Here is a 26009-nt window from a genome sequence, read left to right as displayed (position 1 = left end):
TGTTCCTAACACTTTCTGAGCCATTTGCCTTAGTTTTTTCTGTTTCTAATCTCTCTCAAACAGTTTACTACTGATTGATTTCACCCGAGTCTCATTTCCTACAACATTTAACCTCTCCTTTGTTAGCGAGTCGTTTTAAAGTCTTTTCCAGCGTACATTACTAAGCTGTGTGTTTATCTCGATTCGGACCTTGGAAGTTATCTATTTAATCTAGTTAATATTTTGGAAACCAAAACTAAAGGCATGCTAAATGTAATCTGTTTAACATTACAGATAAATAACCTGACTAATGAGCTAGCATTAGCGTTACATCTCTGTACCAAAAGCTCAGTAGCAAGCAGCAAGTGACAAAGTTTTTGGAGCACTCATTTAAAACAAAACTTATAGGAGAAATAAAAACCATGTGGCTGTTTTTTTTTTTTTTAAATCTTATGGTCATCATTTTCTCAGATAGTGGTGCTTAGATATCCTTTTATGTATGCTTGACTAATGCGCATAAATGAAGGCAAGAATAAAAGGAATAATACAGTGGTCACATCCATTTTATAGTGGTAATACCAACCGTCATGCTCGTTAGAAATGTACTAAGCTTTAGCAAGTTTAGCTGAGCAGTAAATAACAATCTCACCATTAGGAACATCCATCCATCCATCCATCCATCCATCCATCTTCTACCGCTTACTCCTTCTTCACGGGGGAACCTGGAGCCAATCCCAGGGAACATCGGGCACAAGGCGGGGTACACCCTGGACAGGGTACCATTACGAACATGAGCAGCACTAAAAGAGGGAGGGAGGGGAACCCCCCCCCAAAAAAAACAGTACATTATTTTCCAGAAAATTTTATCAGATTGAGAAACTGAACAAGACCATTGAAAGCTAATCGAGAAAATCGAAACATTCACCATTTTATTTATTTTTTTTTTTTTAACAGTTCTCACAAATTTCATGTAAACATTAGTTAAAATGTGTAGCTTATATATACACACACACACACACACATATTTAAAATAAAATTTAAAAATAACATTAAAAGCCACCACACAGCTTCACAACACAACTTTACAACAACTTTATATCCTGAGAATGAACAAAAGTTCACTTGGTCACTCGACCTTGGCAACAATCAGCAGTAGCCTTGCACTTGATTAATTACAGGACTATATCAAGTCTCTAAGCTTTGAACATTTACTTTGTTTGATCGTACACACTCTGTTAGATTCAAGAAATCGGTATTAAAACAAAACAGTAGACAATGCTCCCTTACACTGCCCAGCACTAAATAGCAATAAATCCTTTACAAGAACCCTTCAGAAAAAGAACGAACATGTTTCATTCTTATTCTGTCATTGGCAGCATTTACAGTATCACATCATATAACAAATATTCTTGATGAATAACAAATAATTAAAGGTTTAGTCGCTGCATTAAGACAACAATAAGCACAAGTGATGTAGCTTAAAGACGGTTTCATTTCAAGTGGACCAATAATAATAACAATAATAATAATAATAATAATAAAGTGTTAGCTTTCATTCATGGAGAATATTGTGTACTTATACAGTATACAGATACTGCCTTAAACAGAGCGGCACGAGGAAAAGGCCTTTCATTGTCTGTTAGCACAGAATGTTATTCAAATCAAGAAAAGCAACTCAAATGATTAATCTGTACATGTGTCTAATTTGTTCATGAGAATAAAACATTACTACTGTCCTGTAAAACACAAAGCTTAAACAAGGAACATGGGGTGATCGATTCAATACCTTGGTTCAATACACCTTAACAAACGTATTAAAAAAGTGAAAAAGTAGTGAAAGGAAACCACCACCACCACCAAAAAAAACACAAAACAGTAATACATCAGATTACTTTAAATAAACACTATAACTTACCAAACCAGTCAATTTTTTAATAGAAAAAAAATACCACATACATTCAGGTTAATACAGTTATATGAAGTCATCTGTATGGCAGGTTGTGTCCACTCTAATCTAATTTTGGTATGCCACAACAGTATTTTGGTTCATGAGGCAGTGAGCTGCGAGTCGAGTAAATAATAAATAAAAATATTCTCTATACACACACTAATTACTCCGACTTCCTTCATCAAATTTCAGACCAGAACGCTTGTAGCTTTAATTCCACACTTAAACCCTTCGTACCCGACGTATTGCTTTAGCTGTATGTATTGTGAAGAGTTAAATCTACATTGGTGTAAAAAGAGAAGGTTCTCTCCAGGAAATATGGTGCTGGTTGTATATTAGACCAAACTCTAACTTACAGTTAAGGTCATGAGTTTACATATGCCTTGCAGAAGTCGTTATTGGTATTATTTTATCTTCTGGGAAACATGGAAATATCTCATGTAGCTTCTGAAGGGTAGTACTGAATTGGGGGGGGGGGTGGGGGGGGAACTTTAAACAAAATAATTTTACACCAATCTTCCTGTTCAAAAGTTTACACCACCCAGCTCTTAATGTATCGTGTTGCTTTCTTGAGAATCAGTGAATGTTTGCACCTTTTAATAATTCCTTATATTTATATAGTGCTTTTCTAGAGAAAGTGCTTTACATTGTATGGAGGGGAAATCTCCTCAACCACCACTAGTGTGTAGCATCCACCTGGATGAAACGACGGCAGCTATTGTGCCAGAATGTCCACCACACACCAGCTGTTGGTGGAGAGAAGAGGAGAGTGATGTAGCCAAATCAGAGATTTAACTGCTCAGGACAAACAAGGGACTTGTAAACATCTATGACGACACAAACACAGTCGTTGATCATCCAGGCAACAACACGCAGTATTAAGAATCAAGTGAATGTAAATGTTTGTACTGGTTTATTTGTGTAAATTCAGTAACATCTGTTATGTGAAATAGCTTATTCTGGGCCGCACTAAATAAAAAACCAAATGCAATGCCATTTTTATTATCCTTTTTTTTTTTTTTTTTTAAATAGTTTTTTAATTATTAACATTTGGCAGATTCTGCAAGATGTATGTAAACCTGGCCCCATGACCTCAACTGTGCTTTAGTAGTTATGAAATTAAACTATTACAGTAAAACAGCAATATTTGTAAAGAAACTCGATCCCGATCAATGACATTTGGGAGAATAGATCTTGTTGTGAACCATTCTTTTTTCACACTGGAGACTGCAGGAGTAGTTCCTCTAGATTTCACACAGTCCCTCCAGATTTCTACAATACACAAGAACAGGATCTGTTTCCACACAGAATCGCTTATTTAAGTGAGCAAATTATTAAAGGAATAGATTGAATTTGGGCAATTTCTCCTTTACTCAGAGTGTAGTCAAAAAGCTGAGACATGTTTGGTGTCTGACATTTAAAGCTAATGGTATAATAAATCTGGAAATCTTTTAAACTTCATATGCATGTTCCAAATAGCAATGTTAAGCTACATAACCTCAATTTTAATAAAACGGATTTGTAAATATAATTGGGAAAGTCCATATTTCAAAAGCACATTTCAGTTTAAAGACCATATTATCATCCATAATGTCCAATACAGTCAAGGTTTAGGAGGCGGGGGCTGAGAGGAGAGAAATGATACCAGACTCTTCTGAAACCAGTTTTTCCAAGATGGCTGTCCTCTATGAGCGTTTAGCTACACGGTGAGGTTCCGTTCATGTTTATAGAAGTTGCACCGTGTCCTAATCCACACCAGCTAGTCTGTATGACTTCACTCCATCGCAACACTAAATAATCAAAACACTGGACACCAAACGTGTCTCGGCCGACTGACTGCACTTTTGGTTAAGGGGGAAATTGTGTAGAATTTCATTCTTCACCATGTAAAATGGTGACTTTTTGCCATAGTCAGACCTGATGGTGTAGAAATACATCACAATCACAGCATGTCACGGTGTACACCAATTTAAGAAAAAAATCACAAACATCAACAGTTATACAAAACCCCATGGCAAATATTTCACTAGAAAAAGAAACCTGCTTGCATTTAGATTTCACCACAAGGAAGAAGAAACCGATGTACGGCAACACTGATTAGTATCCAGGCCTACACTTTCATACACACACACACGCACACAGTACATTCACAGTGCAGCCGACACACCAGCATGTCATTCCTCAGAGCAGTGTGTTTTTGGGAACTTGGTCCAACATAACAGAGAAATTCAGTTTCCTATTGTATTTCTGAGAGAATGGAGTATTGAAGCAGATCATGAACGCTGGTCTGATTGACAATCATTGATCTGTCCTTATTGGTGAACAGGGCATGAAGAAAGGCACTGGATCTCAATCTGATTGATCTGATTGGGTGAGTGACTGGGACGATTTGGTGTGTACTGATTCTAAACACGGAGTGACAGCAGAGATCCTGCAGTGGCAGCCCACACTGTCTAAAGAGTAACGGGAGAAAAGGAGAGCGATGTGAGCCCTACTGACATGTTTACAACAATCACATTGCATTGTCCACACTCTAAAGCATAAAGATGGCTTTAACTATGTCTGAATTCAACAGACACGTTGACGCATTCACGAATGAACAAAAGGTCCTGCCCTAAATAGTAAAGGACCTTTTATTCTCAAATAAATTCTGTACATGTAGGTGTACTCTTCAAAACCTAAAAAAATAAAAAAATAAACAAATAAATTAGCATTCTACACTAGAGTGGAAATAACAAAATGACAGTGATGTAGGCTAGCAGTGAAAAGTGGAGTAAGCTATAAAAATCCATGTTTACGATTTAAACGGTTTTCTCCATTTACCCCAAATCGATTAGTCAAGTTTCTCGATGTTTGCATCTTTAGCTTTGTACTGGAGCTGCAAGGCTCCAAACATTTCAAGTGAAAATTTTTACAGAAATATGTCCACAAGTCTGGATATATCTTTACATTAAGTAATTAAATTTTGTAAAAGCATCATTTTAGCTGAACAGGTGGGCAAAGCGATACCAAAATGTTCTGAGGAAGAAACTCGCTGTGTCCCAGTTCGCCTATTTATACGATGTACTAAAAGTATGTATTCTTTTTTGAAGAAAAACTACATACTTTTGAGTGTCTAGCAAAAGAGTATGTAAGTACTGGGACATATCAACATGTCATGTAATGGAAGAGAACGTTGTTGCTCAATTACGCAGTTACATTGTTAATGTAAACAAACTCCTCGTTGCATTTCAGCTTTTCATCATTCAGAATTCCTTATATCATTTATACTATATCATTCCCTTGATTTATTTTCTCATATTTCATTTACACTCTCTAAAACCTCTTTTAAAAAAAAAAAAAAAAAAAAAAGTCACAAAACTCCTCCCTCACTTGCACAAGGAGTTGTGGGAAATATTCACTGAAAAAGCGTCCAAGGATCCATACCTCTGAAAATCTACTGGAAATTACAGACCATCCGGGTACCCTTGGGACGCTCATTTCAACATACTACCATTTGGGACATACTAATTCTACTCTTGGATACTATTTAGGATGGATAGTAGGCGAATTGGGAGGAAACAACTGATTCTGATTTTCCAAGAGAGCTACGTCTACAACATCTCAGCGTCAGGTTGTAGCTCCAAAGCAGAACACTGTTCATCATGTTCTGCTGGCTGATCTACTGACTACATTTGAGGTAAATTTGGAGAAACTGAAAAAATTTCCTTGTAAAAAAACAAAAACAAAACAAAAACATTGCAGGATTTGTTGATGTTGTCTTTTGAGGTTCATATCTCCAGAAGGCGGTTGTGCTAGTTGTGTTGACTGTCAAATAATAAGAGAACGCACTGCCACCATGTGGATCCATGTGCTTCACTGGTGCTGTTTAACACGATGTGCTAGGTAAGACATGCTAGCTCCCGAAACAAATAATCAACTAATGATACTAAAACCAGAAGCAAAGAAACACAAACGCAAAATAAGCAGGCTGAGCCTAGTGCTGGTCAACCATTATGATTCCATGTTTATGGTAAGCACAACCCCGAAGAGAAAATGTTAATAAATAGAGACAGCGTGACTCCGTATGGGATTCCGTTACCCTGTTCAGCAGCATGATGTCACATGACCAATCACATGATTTAAATCCACTGGAATCACTGTGAGAGAACCACCAATGCAAGGACATGCTAAGGCTGTTTTGGTCTGGTCTGGAGGGTTGAGATGGGGTCAGAGGTAACAGGAAGCCGCCAGCAGCGTCAGAGCAGCAGAGAGGAAGTGAGTGACCCGATACAGATGAAGAGTAGAAAAGGTCAACATGGCTACACTGAGAGGGAGCAGTAGGCGCAAGGTCGGCCACAGCATCAGCTTACTGCAAGAGATGTGAACACACACACACACACACACACACACACACACACTTCATATGACTTCATACAAAACAATGAATAATCACAAATTCACCACATCCACGACACACCATGTTCAGATGCAGCTTGTCTGACCTTTGACCCATGTAACCCAAAATTATTCTGAGAAATACGGATCTGATGTCTGAATGAACGCTTTTCTGAAATGCAAAATCTACAAACAAGTTAATAGTACAGAAGACTTCACTGCTCTTTAGTTTCAACTAATGTTTATAAACAAAAGCAAAACACATTGGTCAGTTTCTTCTCAACTGGAATTTTTCAGTAATTTTTAACTCAGAAATGAGTCAAGAAACTTTATTAAAAAAATAAATAAATAAATAATAATAATAATAAAAACCACTAAAAATGTGCTTGTAAAATCTTAAATCCCTGTTTAGGATGGGATTTAAGATTATATCTTAAACAAATATAAATAAGATCCTAAACAGGCAGACCCTCTTACCGGAGCCCATCCCGGGGGACTCAGGGCACAAGGCAGGGACAGGGTGCCAACCCATTGCAGAGCACAATCGCACACCCATTCACACACTATGGACAATTTAGAGATGGCAATCAGCCTACAACGCATGTCTTTGGAATGGGGAGGAACCCAGAGGAAACCCCCGAAGCACAGGGAGAGCACTCATGCTCTACGCACAAAGGGCGGAGGCGGGAACTGAACCCCCAACCTGGAGGTGTGAGGCAGATGTGCTAACCACTAAGCCACCGTGCCCCCAAGATACACTCTGTACATAGTGAGATACTGGTTTGGGTGTTTAGATGAGGAAGGAATTGTTTTATTTTCCTTTATTTTCTCTTATACTTAAAATCTGTTTTGTTCTCTTTATGCTGATTACTTGCAAGCGTATTATGTACCATGGTGTTCTGAAATAAATAGATATATGAGAGATACATGGTACACCCTTTTATCATACAGTGAGCTAAGCCTCTCTGTTATCATATGAATGACCTAAAAATTTATTATATACTAAGTAGATTTTCACACTTTTTGTTAGACAGGAAGGGAGACAAGAGTATTTATCAAGCTGGCCACATGTGTCAATATTGTTTATGGGAACTGGCCAGATAAGGGGGTGAGTAATTTATCTGAATGCCTCCAATCCTCTAGAGCCTGGGAAAACCTGCTGGGTATCAATCAATCAATGGTGCAGTCCAAAAGCCCTAGCTGGCACACGGTGGTTTTGTGATCAGACTGTATATAGTGAACACAGTTGTACATTGGTATATTTGTTTCCAGCCATGTGTCAATCTAATGATAGCTCTGTCCATCCATCTGACTCACCACCACAAAACACATCACCGTGTAAATCCTAATCCTAGGGACTACACAACAGTAGTTAATAAATATTTGCGGAGACTCAGGAACATGAAAATTCAGTAGAAGCTTTTTTAGCATGTAAAGTTACCATGACACCCCATTGATTCTGACTTCTCTCCACATGTTAATACAATGTTCCCTACTCGTGTTCATGACATAATTCAGAAAAACAAAGCTACAGTTAGAATCTATATTGTGTGGTTATCATCACCAGTGCGTATTATTAGAAATGTTTCTAGGGACAGTGAGCAATCACATGGATGTATACAATATTTTACATGTACGCAACCATGGTGGTCCAGGGCCTCAGGTGCAATTATTCCTTTTTATTATGGTGTCATTATAGCCTTAGATCAAATCAGAACACTTGGAGATCTTGGGAGATTGAGAAATGACACCCAGCCTTGCTTTAGGCAATATCTCTGTAGGATTACAATCACACTATTTACCAGCATCACAAGGAGGGACCTCTTTGTGATCCAACTGATAACTTGAGTGATCTTAGAAGAAGAATACAACTTGAGACTATGACTAGAAATGACAGGACATGGTTTGAAGGTATGCTTGGACCAAAATGTGTGGAGGTGGAGAGACCATATTATAGTCTGGTTTACATTTACATTCATGGCATTTGGCAGACACCCTTATCCAGAGCGACTTACATTTTTCTCATTTATATAACTGAGCAGTTGTGGACTAAGGGCCTTGCTCGAGGCAGCAGTGACAGATTGACAGTGCTGGGATCTGAACTCAAGCTTCTGATCAGTAGTCCAACATCTTAACCACTGAGCTAGACAATTAATGTTAGGTATCCTCTTCTGAATTCCTTCTGCTGCTACAATCAAGAGTTCCATCATCAATGAGGATTAGTGAGCTTGTTCCAGAAGCAACCATGCAAGCCCAAGCCATGACACTACCTCCACCATGTTTCACAGATGAGCTTGTATGTTTTGGATCATGAGCAGATCCTTTCTGTCTCCACACTTTGGCTTTTCCATCACTTTGATAGAGGTTAATCATGGTTCCAGAACTTTTGTGGCTCATCTCTGTATTTCTTTGTGAATTCCAATCTGGTTTTCTGATTCTTACTGCTATTGAGTGGATTGCATCTTGTGGTATGGCCTCTATATTTCTGGTCTCTACTTTTGAAGTCTACTTCAAACAGTGGATTGTGATACCTTCACCCCTGCCCTGTGGAGGTTGTTGTTGATGTTACTGAGTGCTATTTGTTGGGTTTTTCTTCACAGCTCTCATAATGTTCCAGTCAAAAACTGCTGCTGTTTTCCCTGGCTAGCCCATCTGTTGTTCATTACACTAGTGGTTTCTTTATTTTTCAGGACATTCCAAATTGTTGTATTGGCTATGCCTAATGTTTGTACAATGGCTCGGACAGATTTTCCCTCTTCTCTCAGCTTCAAAATGCCTTCTTTTCGCCTATAGACGGCTCTCTGGTCTTCATGTTGGTTTATCCTTTTTAACAACAAATGCAGTCTTCACAGGAAAAACCCCACGCCCAAACTATGAACAGACATTCAGAGCTATTAATTGTTTCAACCATCAATTTAACAGGGCACACCTGGGCAACAAGAAACACCTGAAGGTCACGTGTTCCAATATTTTTGGTGGGTGGGTTCAAACAAAAGGAGCCATGTTGCAAGTTGTTTAACATATTTAGATGTAAATATCAGGAAATTAAATCTGAAATCTATCATCTCATTCATCTTTTGATCTCAAACCCAAATGTCTTCAGTGTATAGCAAAAACAAAAGTGCTAGCCTTGCCTTTCCAATACTTTCAGAGGGGAATGTATATATTGGATAGGCTTTCACACTTAGTTAGACAGGAAGGGAAACAAGTTGCGTGACAAGGCCAAAACAGAACTCTGACTACACTCCCATATTTCTCCATCTGAAGAACTTAAGTCTGAAGAATTTAAGCAAATTAAGTTAATCTACTGTGAAGATCCTGTCTCCTTATCCTTCCACCCTTTGCATTTGACTGAAGTTTTATTCTGTTGTGAAAGAAAACAGGGTGGATGTGTAAGGTTATGATCATTTCCAATTTAGAAGAAGAAGAAGAAGAAGAATTCTAGCATAGAAAATAGGGATCCAGCACCTTCTATGCTTGGACCCCTAATGAACGAATAAATCAACCAGTGAATCAATCACATAATGAAGAAATCAATGAAAGAATGAATTAATGACATTTGCTAAAGTTTACTGTTTCCAACATTAACTAAACTAACTAACTTCTACCACACACGCACACACATTCACCTGTGGCTCAGAGTGAGCGTATTGCAGTTGACGAGTAGCACAGAGGCGATGAGCAGAGGCAATATGTGTGGCCAGAATGGGTCTGGATCCAAATGAGCCGAATATCTGCAAAAAAAAAAGTGTGACAGACAGAGGTGGGAGGTTCTTCAAAATGACAGTGACTACGTTTACATGGACAGCAGTAATCTAATTATTGACCTTACTCTGAGTAAGATAAAAATGTGATTAAGGTGTTTACATGAGTCACTTTTAGAATACTCCCGTCATGTCCCCGTTTTACATGTTTTAGAGCATAATTAGATTAACAGCCCGCGTCATTATGTCACCGCGCCACGCCGTCTGACATCCCTCCAGAATTTCACATATCAACATACAGTTCGTCTTCGTTATGGTACCGTATACAGTTTTGGGTGTTTTTATTTAATTTTCTTACGAACGCTTTAAGTGAGGATAATTATTTGTCATGCTGTACGTGCTAATAGACAACTGCTTGAAGCCATGGGCTGCATCCTAAACTGCGTACTTACCATCTATATAGTAGCCGAGATACATGTATTTTTCCCCACTACAGGCCTACAGTAGGCAAGTATGCGGTTTGGGACGCAGCCGAACTCTCTTGTTCGCCGTAAAATGTTGAGCACTGCCGTGTGATCGTGTCCTGTCGCAAAATGCGGTGAAAACTCTCACACGACGCTCATAATGTGATTAAGGTGTTTACATGTCTGTAATACATGTCCATAATGCGACTAAAACAGGAGTACTCCACCTGTCTTAATTCGATTATTGCTTACTTTGAGTACGACCTTAATTAGATTAAGGTAATTAAAAACTGCTGTTTACATGGTAGTTTCTTAATCAAAGTATGGTCTTAATCGGTTTAAGAGTGGATTATTGTTGTCCATGTAAACACACTGAGTGAGACAGGCTCTCATTGCTATGAGCAAGCTGATTTATTGAGCCGTGTTATCAACGTATGTGGAAATTACCTGATGTTTCGGCTCCAGTAGATGAGCGACGGTGCGCTGAGCATCACAGGTAGAGTAAGCAGTGCAGACACATTCTGGTGAAGCTGCAAGTCATCTCTGACCTCCTGTAGTGCTGACTCGGATAGGAGTGGGGTGCCGTTACATTCATTATGCTTCCTCTGGCCTTCACTAGTGCTGCAGCCGTTCTCTGTGTTCTGCTGCATACTTTGTGGTGCCTGATCAGAAAATAAATAATAATAATAATATATATATATATTTTAAAACAGCATCAGTGAACTTCTGCCAAAGTCACAGACTCAAGCAATATTAAACACTTACCAGGTTCAGCATGTGACTTAAAGACCTCTCGGTCATCTGTAAGCGGAGAACCTAGACAATAATGCACAATTACACAGATCTAAACACAGAAAAATGTACAGTAATATACAAAAAACTAATGCAGTCTTTAATTCTATTGAGCTCCACACAGGAAGGTTTTGTGGAGCTCCGCATACCCGGTAGAGGTGGAGCAGAAAGCCGGCGGTGACTGAAAGGGCTCCGCAGGTGAGTCTGCCCAGCGCAGTCAGACTGAGGATGAGGAGGATCTGAGCGGGAAGATGAAGGGTACCACAGTGGCGAGAGACTGAAGGCCTGCAGCAGAAATGCCTCAACTCAGTTAAAGTCCAAGCCTATGCATTTTAAATACTTATAACAGCCTGGATTTCACTCAGTGTTCATATCTTCACCTAATAAACATATCGACTAAACTAAACTAAATATCATGAACAATAAGTTTATGTTTCTGAACTTTGGTCTTTTTATTTCTATTCCTTTACTCCTGAATTGTTGGTCATTTACCTGTGCAGTGGAGCCAAGAGGAAAGACAGGGCGCGTAAAGACATGCTGAGAACAGCACTTCCCCAAAACGCCACTGCAGCACCCAGAATGCACAGCAGTGGTGAAACAAGGCGGGGCCAGTCCTGCTTAGGCCCCACTACATCATGGGATAGGTCTTCCAACGTGGTTAAAGACAAGAGGTCTACTGCAGGGAGACCAAGAGCAGACCAGCCTTCCTGAAACCAGCCCTGTCTGTGTGTGTGTGTGTGTGTGTGTGTGTGTGTGTGTGTGTGTGTGTGTGTGTGTGTGTGAGAGAGAGAGAGAGAGAGAGGGGGAGAGAGAGAGACCATATCAACCAAATATAGAACATAGAATAAATTCTGATAAAACTGATGAAAGCAAAACAAATTGCAAATAAAATGAATTACACAAAAACACTGACTGATAAATCTAGCCCAGTCCAGGTATGATCTAAACTAGCAGACAGTGAACTTGCCTGAGGAGCAGGTGCAGCAGCAGGACAGGAGGCTCTAGTTTATGTAGCTGTAAACCTTTAGCTACAGTGTCTCTCGTGTTCACGGCTCGACCCGTTCGCAGGACAGAAGACATTTGACTCTTTAATGCGAGCAGCAACGCCACAGCCACATACACAGGCAACGCAGGTCCACAGAAACGCAGGATCTGAGAAACCAGAAATCCTTTCGAATATCAATTTAATCAACGAACTCAAATTGGCATAATTGATGAGCTGGGTTATTTATGCAATCATTTGAATTTTCTGAAACAGAGCAAAGGCTTTGAAGGTTGGAAGATCTGAGCAGGTGTGTGTTTAGCGAGTGTACCTGTCCGAGTACTTTAGGGAAGGAGGCGCGCACTGAGACCTGCAGTGAGATCAGACACTATGTTAGTCACTCACTGTGAACTGAGTGGTAACATTTTTTAAAAATAAAATAAAAATAATTTAAAAACTAAAGTGGGAACTAATGTCTTATGGGAAAAATCACCTTGTACTGGCAGTTGGGAGCAGTGTGGAGCAATAAAAGGGCACTTGAGGTGTTGTCTTGGCGACTGGTGTGCAGCATGCCACTAATCTCTGTGACTGAGGGAATGCTGGAAATGACACCAATGTTTATTAGAACAACAAGGAAGGTTAAAACAGAAACAAAAATGTGCGATATGACTGGTTTTGCTCAAATACCTTGCTGTGATGAAGGAATCCTCTCGAAACCACGGCACCTTTAATCTGTAGATACTGGGAAGTCTTTCTACAAGCAATAAAAACCCCACCATTTGTTTTACAGACATTTACAAACGGATTAAACAGGTGTCAGGTACCATGACTAGTATTTAAATGGAAAGTTCCATTTATCAGTTTACCTTTGGTGACCTTGCATTGGCTGCTTACTGTGATTTTAAAGGCCTGATAAACCTGAAGAAAATTGCAGATTAAAAAGTACATGCAGCGATTAAGGGTGCCAAGCACCAGTTGATTCAGATAGAATTATTAGTGGTCCAAAAAGAAGCCAGCAGCTTTGGTAATTATTTGGTAGTTAAAAGGAAACATATAATGTATAAATAGAAAACATAAAGCAGGGTGAGCTTTACCTGGTGAAAGTGTTGCAGTTGTAGTGTGTGCAGTAGACCGGACGAGTTGATGGTGACCTCACTTACTGTCAAACCTGCCAAAAAGGTGCATCATTATTATAATTAATCTATCACTATTAGAATATTGCTGCTATTTCTCATTTTTAAGAACAGCAAAGATTCTGACCTTTAGGTTCATTACCACTAACTAGTAATACTACTACTAACTAGTACTACTGCTACTATTACTACAACTCCAACAGAAAGCCTGTTTAACAGTAATAAATGGCAGAAGGAGATGTTAAGCCTGACTCTACTGGTTTGGGACTTGACCCTTTGGCATAACTTTCTACAGCTGAAGTGTGCACTATCTGTAATAACTTTTCCCTCTTTCAATCCTAGTTAAATAAAAGTGGTATCCTGTGGAGTTGTATGTTAGGATGAGTGGAGTGTCCCAGAGCAGCCTTCACAAAGTGGACCCCAAAAAATGGATACCAATTTACTTACTTCCATTTCATTTCCACTGGAGTTACTGACTTTAAAAATCAAACACATATTTAACCTTCCTAAAAACTCTAATTCAAACAACTGTAATGCCTTCATAATTTATTCAACTTTAGAAATGATATTGAATGATTAAAAAAAAATTTTTTAGACAGTCCGTACAGGATTTCATGGAGTTTTTGACTCTGCTGCGGCCTTTTTTTTTTTTTTTTTACAAAGTTTTGTGGAAAACGACTTGTATTGGCAAAATTGCAGCTGCACATGATGTTTGTTGGGAAATGAGACCTTTTAGCTGTACTCGTGTTCAACTCAAATGAATCAAAGTGGGCTTTGGCTTAATGCACGTTGTGCTGATATTACATGACGCGTCTTGGCCCAAATCTGCGGTAATTCTGAAAAATTGCAAACTCCTCCGAACATTGCGGAGTTTGCTTAACTTTGCATTCATTTCTGTGATCACAAATTTGCAAAATTCTGGAGTGACTGATTTAGATTTGTAATTCTTCTCTAGACATCTTATTCCATTATATACAGTAGAAGCCAATTTCACACGAGATTGCTTTTAAAAATCGTATTTTTGCCTAATTTATTATAAGTTGTATATTTGTTTATCACAGAGAATAAGAAATATTAGAAATATTAAATAGATTCCCCTGTAATCACAACCGTGTATGAATTTTGGCAGTGAATAAATAATTTTCCAACAAAACAGATACAGACTTCCAGTTTTACATGGTATGAATGTTTTAAATTAGACCACTTCCCTTTTTAGATTTTCCTGAGGGTTTACACTTCTAGTTCACTTACAGTGCCTTGGAAAAGTATTCACCCCCTTGGCATTTTTCCTATTTTGGTGCATTACAGCCTGAAATTTAAATGGATTTTTTTTTTTTTGGATTTCATGTAATGGACATACACAAAATAGTCCAAAGTGAAATGAAAAAAAAAAAAAGAACCTGTTGTTTTAAAAATTCTACAAAATAATAATAATAAAAAAACAGAAAAGTGGTGCATGCATACCTATTCAACCCCTTTGCTATGAAGCCTCTAAATAAGATCTGATGCAACTATTTACATTCAGAAGTCACATAATTTGTTCAATAAAGTCCACCCATGTGCCATCCAAGTGTCACATGATCTCAGTACATAATCACACCTGTTCTGAAAGGCTCCAGAGTCTAACACCACTGAGGAAGTGGCACCATGAAGACCAAGGAGCTCTCCAAACAGGTCAGGGACAAAGGTGTGGAAAACGCCATGTCTGGCACAAACCCAAAACCTCTCATCGCCCAGAGGACACCATCCCCTTCGGCAGGGACTGGGAAACTGGTCCGAATTGAAGGAATGATGGATGGCGCTAAATACAGGGAAATTCTTGAGGGAAACCGGTTTTAGTTTTCCAGAGATTTGAGATTGGGACGGAGGTTCACCTTCCAGCAGGACAATGACCCTAAGCATACTGCTAAAGCAACACTTGAGTGGTTTAAGGCAAAACCTTTAAATGTCTTGCAATGGCCTAGTCAAAGCCCAGACCGCAATCCAATTGAGAATCTGCGGTATGGCTTAAAGATTGCTGTCCACCAGCGGAACCCATCCAACTTGAAGCAGCTGGAGCAGTTTTGCCTTGAAGAATGGGCAAAAGTCCCAGTGGCTAGATGTGCCAAGCTTATAGAGACCCCAAGAGTCTTGTAGCTGTAATTGCTGCAAAAGTTGGCTCTACAAAGTATTGACTTTGGGAGAGTGAAGAGTTATGCACGCTCAAATTTTGTTTTGTTTGTCTTATTTCTTATTTGTTTCACAATAAAAAATATTTTGCATATTCAAAGTGATAGGCATATTGTGCAAGTCAAATGATACAAACCCCCAAAATATCCAATTTAATTCCAGGTTGTAAGGCAACAAAATAGGAAAAATGCCATGGGGGGGGGGGGGGGGGTACTTTTGCAAGGCACTGTATAACTGAGGCCTGATATTTTGGGGTCTGAGGTATTTAAAAGAGCCCTCACCGAGAGACGGGTAAAGAGCTTGTGGGAAATAAAGAGTGCGAGCTCACCGAAAGAGAGAACATGAGGGACAGGTACTGGGACAGTCAGGCTTTCCTCTCTCTGCCACTCACACTCCACTATAAACTGGAAAAAAAAAAAAAAAATTTCAACAGAAACCTCTAAAATAGTTGTCATAGGCAGACAATATACAGAAATAGGGGGGAAAAAGGATCTGTGCTAAGCTCTTTTAAATATTTAAATAATTTAAAGGAATATCACTAATGGCTTTCAACTAATGTTTAAAAGATTCACAACATGAACCAACCTGTGTATTTAATTTGGGTTCAGAGGAGAGTTTACATATTCCTGTGTGTTTCTCGGTTATGGCCTGAAACTAAAATACAGGTCAGGGGGTTCCCGCTCTGTGTGAAGGGTCCCGAGTCTCCGATCTGAAGAATTTGATCCTTCTCTCATCCTCCCATATGAATGAGAGAAGATAATGAATGACAGGTTTTTGTGGATTATTATTATTTTTTTGTACCTGTCGTGCATTGGGGTTTGAGGCATCAATGACCAGATGAGAGATGGCAAACAGCTCACTCAGTTTCACATTTCTGACCTATAGCGAAAGAGGTGAAAAAGCAAATGTAACTTCCATCAAATGCATGTAAAGTTTCAAAAAACAAACCAAAAAAACCCCCAAAAAACACAACACACACAATATGCAATACAGGAAGAGAAAAGGAAGGGCAGGATAATAGCGCTATTCTACACACTGTATAATTAGGAGAGACAGTGCAGCACAGTAAATATACAGTAAATATAAATATACATATAAAATAATGGATATAAATGACATCAAAAATAACAGCCTCAACACTGAGACTCAGAATAATAAAGGACATTTCAGCATCTGTAGAAAAATGCACCGATATCCACACTGAATACCCTGGACTGTTGTAAGCATGTTAATAGGTAAAGAACAATCCCCTGGTCACCTGCCAATTCCAACTCCATATCTCACTGTCCCTATCACACTACAACTACCAACCAGGGAGCTTCATCTGAGACCTGAAGCCAACGAGCTACATCTTTTCAAACTGCTGATCATGCTTCATCTGACAAATTCCATAAATGTCTGTCTTCTTCCACACACATGAGCTCATAGGCACAACCAATTTTCTAGTACCTCTCATAGTCCCTCTCACCAAGACAGACCAACATTGCTCTCTTGACTCCCGGCCATGGATTTCTGTGTCATCCTTGGGATTAGGCAAGATCGACTCCCAAAGATGCCACAGAAATCCATGGCCAGGAGTCAAGATAGCAAAGTCGGTCTGTCTCCAGGAGATAGGGTGAATGCTTTACTCTTGCTTCATTCAAACACAGTGTGAACTTACATACATACATACATACAAACATACAGTAAAGCATCTTTCTTTTTTTTTTTTCTTTTTTTTACACAATGGAATACTTTGTTGCCAGCTGTCCAACACCACATTATCATCATCATCATCATCATCATCATCATCTTAACTGCCAATTATTTGACAAGACCGATGTTATGCAAAAGGCCTGGGGAAATGAACCTTTCCCTTCATTGGAATCACTGCATCTGGCCCTGCTTTAAAGCTTGTTAATTAAGAGTTATGTTGAATATGTAATAAGCGACTGAGTTTGCTAGTCAACAACTTTCCACTCCTTCTTTACTTGCATGCCAAACACCAGACTTTTAATACTTTAAATATGATGTAAAGCTTAAAAATTAAAAAAAAAAAAAAAAAAAGAAGATAGATTGTTTGGCTTACCCAGGGAAAATATGTTTAAATTAAGACTGGCCTTTCAAGTCCAAAGAGATACAGACAAACAAAAGTTGTGATTATCCAAAGTCACCTAAAAAAGATCCTCTTATAGTAATAAGTTTGAGTGAGCATATTGGGCAAAGTGTGAAAAGTGTCACTGCAGCAAACAGCAGCTGAAAATCTCAAAGGAATATCTGAGTTAGTATTAAAACATGTGACTGGCTATTGCATAATCAAATAAATTTAACAGAAAATTGATCATTTTTATTGGCTAAAAGTCAACGATAAATATTAGGGATACAATCAATGTTTATTTGAGCCTTTTACTCTAAAATGCATTTGAGCAGGATTGTAAATCAAGTATGGTAACACAGCAGAGATTGGTTAAAAGACCTGCATTTCTAAATGTTATATTGTTTGTGTTTCTTCATAGTGTGGCAGAAGAGCAGATGTAGCTGCACTGTGCATCTAATTTAAAATGGACATTATTAGGTAAAAAAAAAAGAATGAAATAAAAAAGCACAGGCATGCACTCATTATTGAGACTGTGTTTAACAGGTAGTGTAAGACAAAAAAAAATGTTTAAAGCGCACCTATTATGGTTTTGAAACGTGCCTAATTTTGTTTTAAAGGGCTCATACAATAGATTTACATGAATCCAAGGTCAAAAAACACTTTAATGTGCTCATAATTTAAACTGCAGCATTCCCTTCCCCCTTCACCCCCACGTGTCAAAACAACTCGTTCAATGATTCGTTCTAAACTCCTACTTTCAGAGAGCATACTCTGCTCTGATTGGTCAGATGTCCCAGTGTGTTGTGATTGGTCTACCGCTGTCAGCGTGTGTCAAAAAAGAAAACGAGTTTCAGCTCCGTCTGTTCGTGCGCAGCCGATGAAACCTGAGGCGGGGCTTTTTGTTGCAAACCCATCTGGAATATCTAACGACTCGTTTCAGCTGTTCAGATTCGGTTCCTTCTTTTGGGACTCGATAACTCCATTTGTCTTGCACTTTTTTTAAAAAAAAAAAACTTTGCAGACTTTTTACATTCACAAACAGCTCTATAACACACTACATGAAAGGTAATATTTGAAAATGCATAATAGGTGCACTTCAGGGAAAAAAACCCCCCCGCTTACTTTATAGGCTGGAAGTAGTTCTGTTCTGAAGGACAAATCCACTGCTTGCACACTTAAAGAAAATAGAACAAAAAGGGAAAAATACTAAATAAAAATAATGAATTAATTATTCATAAATGAATTAACAGATCTAGCATTTTCTGTTAACCAAGTTCAGATGTTACAACCCATATATACTGTAAATCAATGGATATACAGTAATAACACTCTGATTCAAGACAGTTTTCTGGTGGAACTGTTTAAATATTATAATCTTCCTGATATGTTTCACTTTAATTACTTAACACTCACCACATGGAGCCGTTCATCTGCGTGCAGCCAAAGAGCCAGCTGGACATTTCCTGTTAGACAGAAATAGAAGACCTTTTACACTCTGAACATTTCTGAATTCACAGTGATGAGTACACAGTGAGAAAATCGTAACACATTGTCTTAAATCTTTACTTACAGCACATTTTAAACATTCACCGATCCAAAAAAATGTAATGCAATAAAATCAGAGGCGGTCTTTAGATTTATTTTTTTTAAACAGATTTAATTATTGCAGCAGTGCTCCTCTGAAAGCATTCAAACAATTATATTTGAAAATGTATAGCTAAATGAGTTTGGTTTTTTTCTTTTTTAAATAAATAAATAAATGCATGCCATAATTTGCAGACTGAGACTGCATGCTCACCAGGTTACTGTTGCGGCAGTAGAAGTGTGTGTAGGCTTTCCTCCGGCTGGAAAGCGCAAACAGGAAGTACTGAACTCGAACTTCCTGTGGAGTTGTGGATGAAACAAAGATGGGACGTGTTAAACCCATGTGGCAGAGTGATAACTGTGTAGTAGAGTATGCGAACGTGCACCACCTTGGGAGCGCTGTAGAACAGACGGAGCGTGTTCACTTCACTCCAGGCCTCCAGGGTGCCTAGACAGAGAGAGAGAGAGAGAGAGAGAGAGAGAGAGAGAGAGAGAGAGAAAGAGAGAGAAAGAGAAAATGTTGAAGGAGAGGCATGTAAGTTAAACACTAAAGTAATATTCTCTGATCCACCGTGTACAACGAATAGCACTACTATAAGGAGTATTGCAATTACAAACTATATATGTGGTAGTAATTCAAATTCTCACTTACCTTGTACTACTATTCAACCAAATCCCTAAAAGACACAGTTAATACACTCTTACACACACCTGAGAAGCTGACAGGGGAGTTGGTTTGCTCTCCAGGGAGCCGTACTGGGTGGCGAATGAAGTGATGATTCAGTACAGACATCCTTCTCTCGGTATCCTTTGTGAACTGCGGAATAAGACGCATCAGTATTAGGCACATCCTGCACGCACACACATTATCAAGGCTGATCTAATGCATCATGGTACCCACCTGCCCCGTTTCAGGCTCAATGAGGTCGAAGAACGCTCGCACTGTGGCCAGCACCAACTCCTTACACCTTGGAAAAAAAATATTCATATTCACACAAAACTGAGTTTAAACAAAATCCATAAAAATAAATAAATAAAAATGTTTTTAAAAAGAGCAGCAAGCACAGAAGCATCCGAGTAAAAAAAAAAGAAGAAGGGAAAAAAAAAAGAAAAAAAAAAAAGTCAAATCACTATTAAAAACATGAGGAAAGAAACATCACCACAATGTGGACAGCTCATATTATTGTGACACTTTGGCCAGACATCACTTCACTATAGCTACTCACCAGCGGGAGGCTTTGTACATTTTGCTTCCACACACGTGAAAGATATGAACGTAGCGAATACTCCACACTACGGCTGCAACTAACGATTATTTTCATAATCGATTAGTTGATGATTTTTTTTATTATTATTATTAATTGATTGATCAGATTGAGGGAACAAACTTTCAGTACCATTTTTTTCATTTATTTAAAATAAAATCCACAAACTGAGTGTTACAAATATAAACTTCAGAATAAAACTAATATAAAAATTATATAAGAGAGAAAAGATGCCAATACACACAGACACGCACCAGAATATATATTATTCCTTTAGGACTATAGTTTAATTCAGTGCTTTTTGGGCATCCATAAAAATAATGCATAAATATATAATAGAAACTAATATATAAGTAAGTTTATATTATATAATAATATTTATGCATTACTTTTTATAAAAGGTAACGTTCACAAACAGTAAACGGCAGAAGGTCATTGCTGGTGTCTCTGGGTATCTGTTAAAGCTAGCGGCGTCACTTTACATGCATATGACGCCATGCGCCGTCGACTAGGAAGCGGCTTATACTTCTGGTTAGTAAAAAAAACCACGAGTTCCGTTTGAGAAGATATTACTTTTCTAAAATCCATACACTAGACGGTAGAGTACACAGTGCATAGTGTAAGTGTATAGTACGTCATTTGGGACACAACTTTAGTATTTACTCTCTGATGTGCGTTTTCAGAACAGAAGTAATGTAATGAGTAAACGCACCCCGTGCCGCCGCAGACCAACTAATCCATAATGAGATTCATTGACAACGATTTTCATAATCGATTATTATCGATTAGTTGTTGCAGCTCTACATACAATACTGTATACCCAGAAATGCCTTTTAAACACAGATTCTATAAACATTAACACTTTAACTAAAAGGACAGACCTTTTTTTAAAAATTATTATCGATTAGGTATTGCAGCTGTACTCCACACTCACACTAATAAGATACCATTGTGCAGTTACTGTTGTGGGACTTTAAGCCCAAGCCTCACTTACTCCGGTTTGAAAAATATCACCACTCCTCAGATAAAGTTCTTACTTGGATACTAGTATAAGTGACCTACGTACCACACGATGGACAGGTGATCTGTAGACACCCATGTCCTGGGAACAGCAGTCACCTATGAAAAATAGAGCACATCTCGATACCATGACCTGTTCTTTAGTTGGGTTTGATAATACACTGGCATGATGGGATGCCTGGTAACGCCTAGGCTATACCGGTACATAACATCATCACAAATATAGTTATTTTCAGGTTTAAAGAACAAACACACCAGGTGATATCGGGCAAAATTCCTTTCCATAAATATTTTAGCACTTCTTGCACCTCTGATTTAATGTTATACAGTTTACTGAATGAACATATCATATGGATAAGCCCACAATTTCAGACTCCATCAAACAGATTGTACTGTCATCAAGGAGCCAACTACTCCATGTTTATTGTATTGATCTAGTTCACTTATGCATTAGTTGTAAATACCATTTATTTGTAGTTTATGTAACATTTTTCATTTACACTAAATATACGAAAGACGTTCCCCTCTAAAACTAGGCTTAATCTTGATCAGTGATTAGATAAAAGAACTTAAACAGCATTTAGACTAAGCTCATACTAATTATTCAAGACAAATATGGACGAGAAATCCTCATGAGAAACCCTGTTGGATTTATTTTTTCATTCAATTCTAATCAATTAAATTCAGTTTTATTTCTATAACTGTGTACTAGATGGTCAAAAAGTGCAACTGTGTAACTGGGAAATCCATAATAGTTTTCACATCAAGTCTGTTTTGTTGAACTTATCCAGTGTTCACTGATGGAGACTTGGGGGCAAAATTGTTTGTGATAATTTCAGTCCTAAAGCTATCATAGAATAACTGTTCATGTGAATTGTGGCAAATGTGGTAATATATACAGTGTGTGTATATTACACACACACACACACACACACACACATATACATACACATATTATATATACATAAATACATACATACACATATTTTATATATATTAGTGATGCACCGATACATCGGCCAATAAAGGGAATTTTTCATGCTATGGGCCATCGGCTGATAGTTTAGAAACATCCGATGATCAGGGCCGATTATATCCTGCCAATCAAAAGAGGGCGGGAAAACACATTGATTCCGTGCTGTGTGTAAAAATGTCGTCTCTTGTGTAGAATGACAACAAAACTGCAGTTTGTAAGCTCTGCGCTGAAGGTTAATGAATGACTGCTTTTACACCTGATGCTGCAGCAGTGAAGCGGGAGTTTCGGAGTCGAGTCTAAATTTTTTTTGCTGCGCTGCTCGCGCTGAATTAAAGCGCCAGTACACTGCTGAAAGACTTAAATATGAGATGACAAAAAGGTATATTTATATATATATATATATATATATATATATATATATATATATATATATATATTATATATATATATATATATATATATATATATATATATATATATATATATATATATATATTTATATTTATATATATATATATTTATATTTATATATATATATATATATATATATATATATATATATATATATATATATATATATATATATATATATATTGCACAGAAAAATATATTTGTAGAGTAGTATATTTCATGTCCAGTTAATGTTAATATATATATAAAAAAAGTTTATTATATATTACCAGTTTGATGTTAATGATGAAGTAGAAATGCTTTTGTTTGTGGTGAGTGAATGTGAGACTAACAGGAGGTTTTTTAGAAGTCAGTCAGTTAATTCTGTTAATATGAATTAATAACAGTCAATAATTTAAGAAATCTTAGTTTAATCTTCAGAATTTAGTTCATGTGTTAATGTTAATTAGAGTAATGTGTTTTCTGTTTCTGAGACCAGTTACTGTGAAACAACTTTTTGAAATGGAGAGGATAAAGTTTTTATTTGCATCTCTTTCAGAATTGTGGAATTATTTATTATTAATTTAGAAGAAGGTATAAAAGGAAGAACTATCGGTATCGGCCTATATCACTCTGAATAATCGGTTATCGGTATCCGCTGAGAAATTTACTATCGGTGCATCTCATATATATTATACATACATACACACATACTACCGGTCAAAAGTTTGGCACACTTGACTGAAATGTTTCTTATGATCTTTTGATCTGAAGGTGTATGATTAAATGTTTGAAATCGGTGTATACAAAAATATAATATAAATAAAAAAATATATAATTTCTTTCAATAGAAAACTAACATTTTATTCACAATTTTTTTTTTTAATGGATGACTTGGAGTAAAATATTCCGCAAAGCAGCCAATCAGTGGGAACTCCTTTAATACTGTTTAAAAAGCATCTCAGGGCAATTCCTCAAGAACTTGGCTGAGAAAATGGCAAGAATACATTTCTGGAAATTCTAGGCAAAATGGGTGTCTACTTTGAAGATGATAAAATATTAAATTATTTTGATTTATTTATTTATTGATTTTTTTTTTTTATCACAACCTAATTCCCATAGTTCCAAAACTTTTGACTGGTAGTGTATATATACTTTGTGCGTGTATATATATATATATATATATATATATATATATATATATATGTGTGTTGCATTTCCTCTTCCTCACCACAACGACCATCTTGTTCAGGTCCTCAGCTGGGCAGGTCAAGGTGGTCAGGCCTGAGCGAACCTGATAGTCACGGTATCCACCGCCCACAGACAACACAGTCACGTTACGCAAATCCTCTGCCTTGGCACTCCAGCACCGCCTGACAGACGAGTAGAAATCTACAGCAGACACAAAAACAAATTAAATGAACACTCTCGTAACCAGTACACATGTGAGGCTTTGAGAACTTTCCTACCGAGTATGAAAGGATCCAAGGAGAGAACAGGGGCCTGATGAGGAGAGGCCTGGGTGAGGATAAGGCTGACTAGGCGAGGATTAAAGCGAGGGAGGGAGAACAGAGCTCGCGCGATCACACCACCCATAGAGTGACCCACCAACACCACACTGCTCGGAGGATCTGGAAGGTTCTGTTAAAGACAGGAAAGATGCATCGTTTCACAATAAACAGCACTGATGGTTGCTAATATACAGTAACCTTTACAGCATCGAAAACTGAAGCAGAAAACTAGAATTTTACCTACACTATATAATAAGGAAGACATTTGAAACATTCCCAAGAAGGGGGCAGGGCCAGGAAGAGAAGGCTGATCTCACAACGACATCTTATAGCACAGCAGCAAGACTTTTCCTAACATTACTGCTATTAGTGGTGTTGTTTAATCAACTCCCACAGCATCCCACATTTTCTCTGGACACTGAATGTGGTGTGTCAGCAGTAGTAGTTAGCTCAAAGCACCAATGTACTTCAACAAACAAGGTTCTTAAGATATTTAATGGGTCTTTTTTTGTAAAAGAGAGATTGTAGTATGGTTCTACATAGATCCTTTGAATGGCTCCACTGCCACAGAACCTCTTAAGGTGTATAAACAATAAGGATCTGTGACCCTGAAATGGTCATCTGTCCTCTGTGCTGTCTCTGTAGAACAAATCATCCTACTACAACATCTCTGTTTGGCACAGAAGATAATAAATAAATTCAATATGCATTATTTATTACCTCAGTAGAGTCCTAAACACCTCCCTCGACTCAGACAATTATCCTTGGAAAACATCTGATAGTTAACTCTGCATTACTCCCCAACCTTTGACCTCTGACCTTGTAAAGCTGCAGGATGACCTTGATGCTCTCATGGAGGAAGCGAGTTTGCCGGATCAGGCTTCCACCATACAGGGCCACCAGCTCCTCATTATAATCGATGGTGAAGACGTTCAGATGGATTTCTCCATCCAACCCCTCAGCTTTCCTCAATGCCACGGAGCCCAGAGAACGAGCTGCAAGTTTAGGACACATGGTGCAAAGTGTTCCTTGACTACACAGCCAGTGACTGAGATAATCCTTTATATGAACTCTGCATATAATTCTGTAAAGAATCAATAATAGCACCAAAATGCTCAAATGCTGCAAAGTGGATCAGATTCCAGATCTGAACAGCAATGTCTGGCCCAGTAACGAATATATATATATATATATATATATATATATATATATATATATATATATATATATATATATATATATATATATATATATATATATATATATATATATACACACACACACACACACACACACACACACACACAGTATCTCACAAAAGTGAGTACACCCCTCACGTTTTTGTAATTATTTGATTATATCTTTTCATGTGACAAACACTGATGAAATGACACTTTGCTACAATGTAAAGTAGTGAGTGTACAGCTTGTGTAACAGTGTAAATTTGCTGTCCCCTCAAAATAACTCAACACACAGTCATTAATGTCTAAACCGCTGGCAACAAAAGTGAGTACACCCCTAAGTGAAAATGTCCAAATTGGGCCCAATTAGCCATTTCCCCTCCCCAGTGTCATGTGACTTGTTAGTGTTACAAGGTCTCAGGTGTGAATGGGGTGCAGGTGTGTTAAATTTGGTGTC

General features: G+C 37.9%; 1 protein-coding gene across 1 annotated transcript in view; it reads right to left on the bottom strand.

The window, feature by feature from the left end:
* Window positions 1-891: 891 nt before the first annotated feature.
* Window positions 892-26009, bottom strand: part of pgap1 (post-GPI attachment to proteins inositol deacylase 1) — a 30433-nt gene continuing 5315 nt past the window's right edge. The window contains exons 3-26 of the mRNA XM_053626409.1: window positions 25191-25366; window positions 24330-24501; window positions 24092-24252; window positions 21541-21593; window positions 20111-20177; window positions 19921-20026; window positions 19599-19657; window positions 19424-19507; window positions 19039-19088; window positions 18748-18799; window positions 16350-16427; window positions 15877-15952; window positions 13341-13414; window positions 13113-13164; window positions 12934-13000; window positions 12740-12845; window positions 12578-12616; window positions 12228-12416; window positions 11757-11983; window positions 11414-11549; window positions 11238-11288; window positions 10920-11134; window positions 9934-10038; window positions 892-6278 (exon numbers count right to left, since the gene is read on the bottom strand). Coding sequence (XP_053482384.1) covers window positions 6137-6278; window positions 9934-10038; window positions 10920-11134; window positions 11238-11288; window positions 11414-11549; window positions 11757-11983; window positions 12228-12416; window positions 12578-12616; window positions 12740-12845; window positions 12934-13000; window positions 13113-13164; window positions 13341-13414; window positions 15877-15952; window positions 16350-16427; window positions 18748-18799; window positions 19039-19088; window positions 19424-19507; window positions 19599-19657; window positions 19921-20026; window positions 20111-20177; window positions 21541-21593; window positions 24092-24252; window positions 24330-24501; window positions 25191-25366 — 2537 coding nt within the window. The 3' untranslated portion in view covers window positions 892-6136. The remainder of the gene's footprint in view (window positions 6279-9933; window positions 10039-10919; window positions 11135-11237; window positions 11289-11413; window positions 11550-11756; window positions 11984-12227; window positions 12417-12577; window positions 12617-12739; window positions 12846-12933; window positions 13001-13112; window positions 13165-13340; window positions 13415-15876; window positions 15953-16349; window positions 16428-18747; window positions 18800-19038; window positions 19089-19423; window positions 19508-19598; window positions 19658-19920; window positions 20027-20110; window positions 20178-21540; window positions 21594-24091; window positions 24253-24329; window positions 24502-25190; window positions 25367-26009) is intronic.

This window comes from Ictalurus furcatus, chromosome 6, assembly GCF_023375685.1.
Source record: "Ictalurus furcatus strain D&B chromosome 6, Billie_1.0, whole genome shotgun sequence".
In the NCBI taxonomy this organism is placed as follows: Eukaryota; Metazoa; Chordata; class Actinopteri; order Siluriformes; family Ictaluridae; genus Ictalurus; species Ictalurus furcatus.
This window is presented reverse-complemented; position numbering and strand designations above follow the sequence as displayed.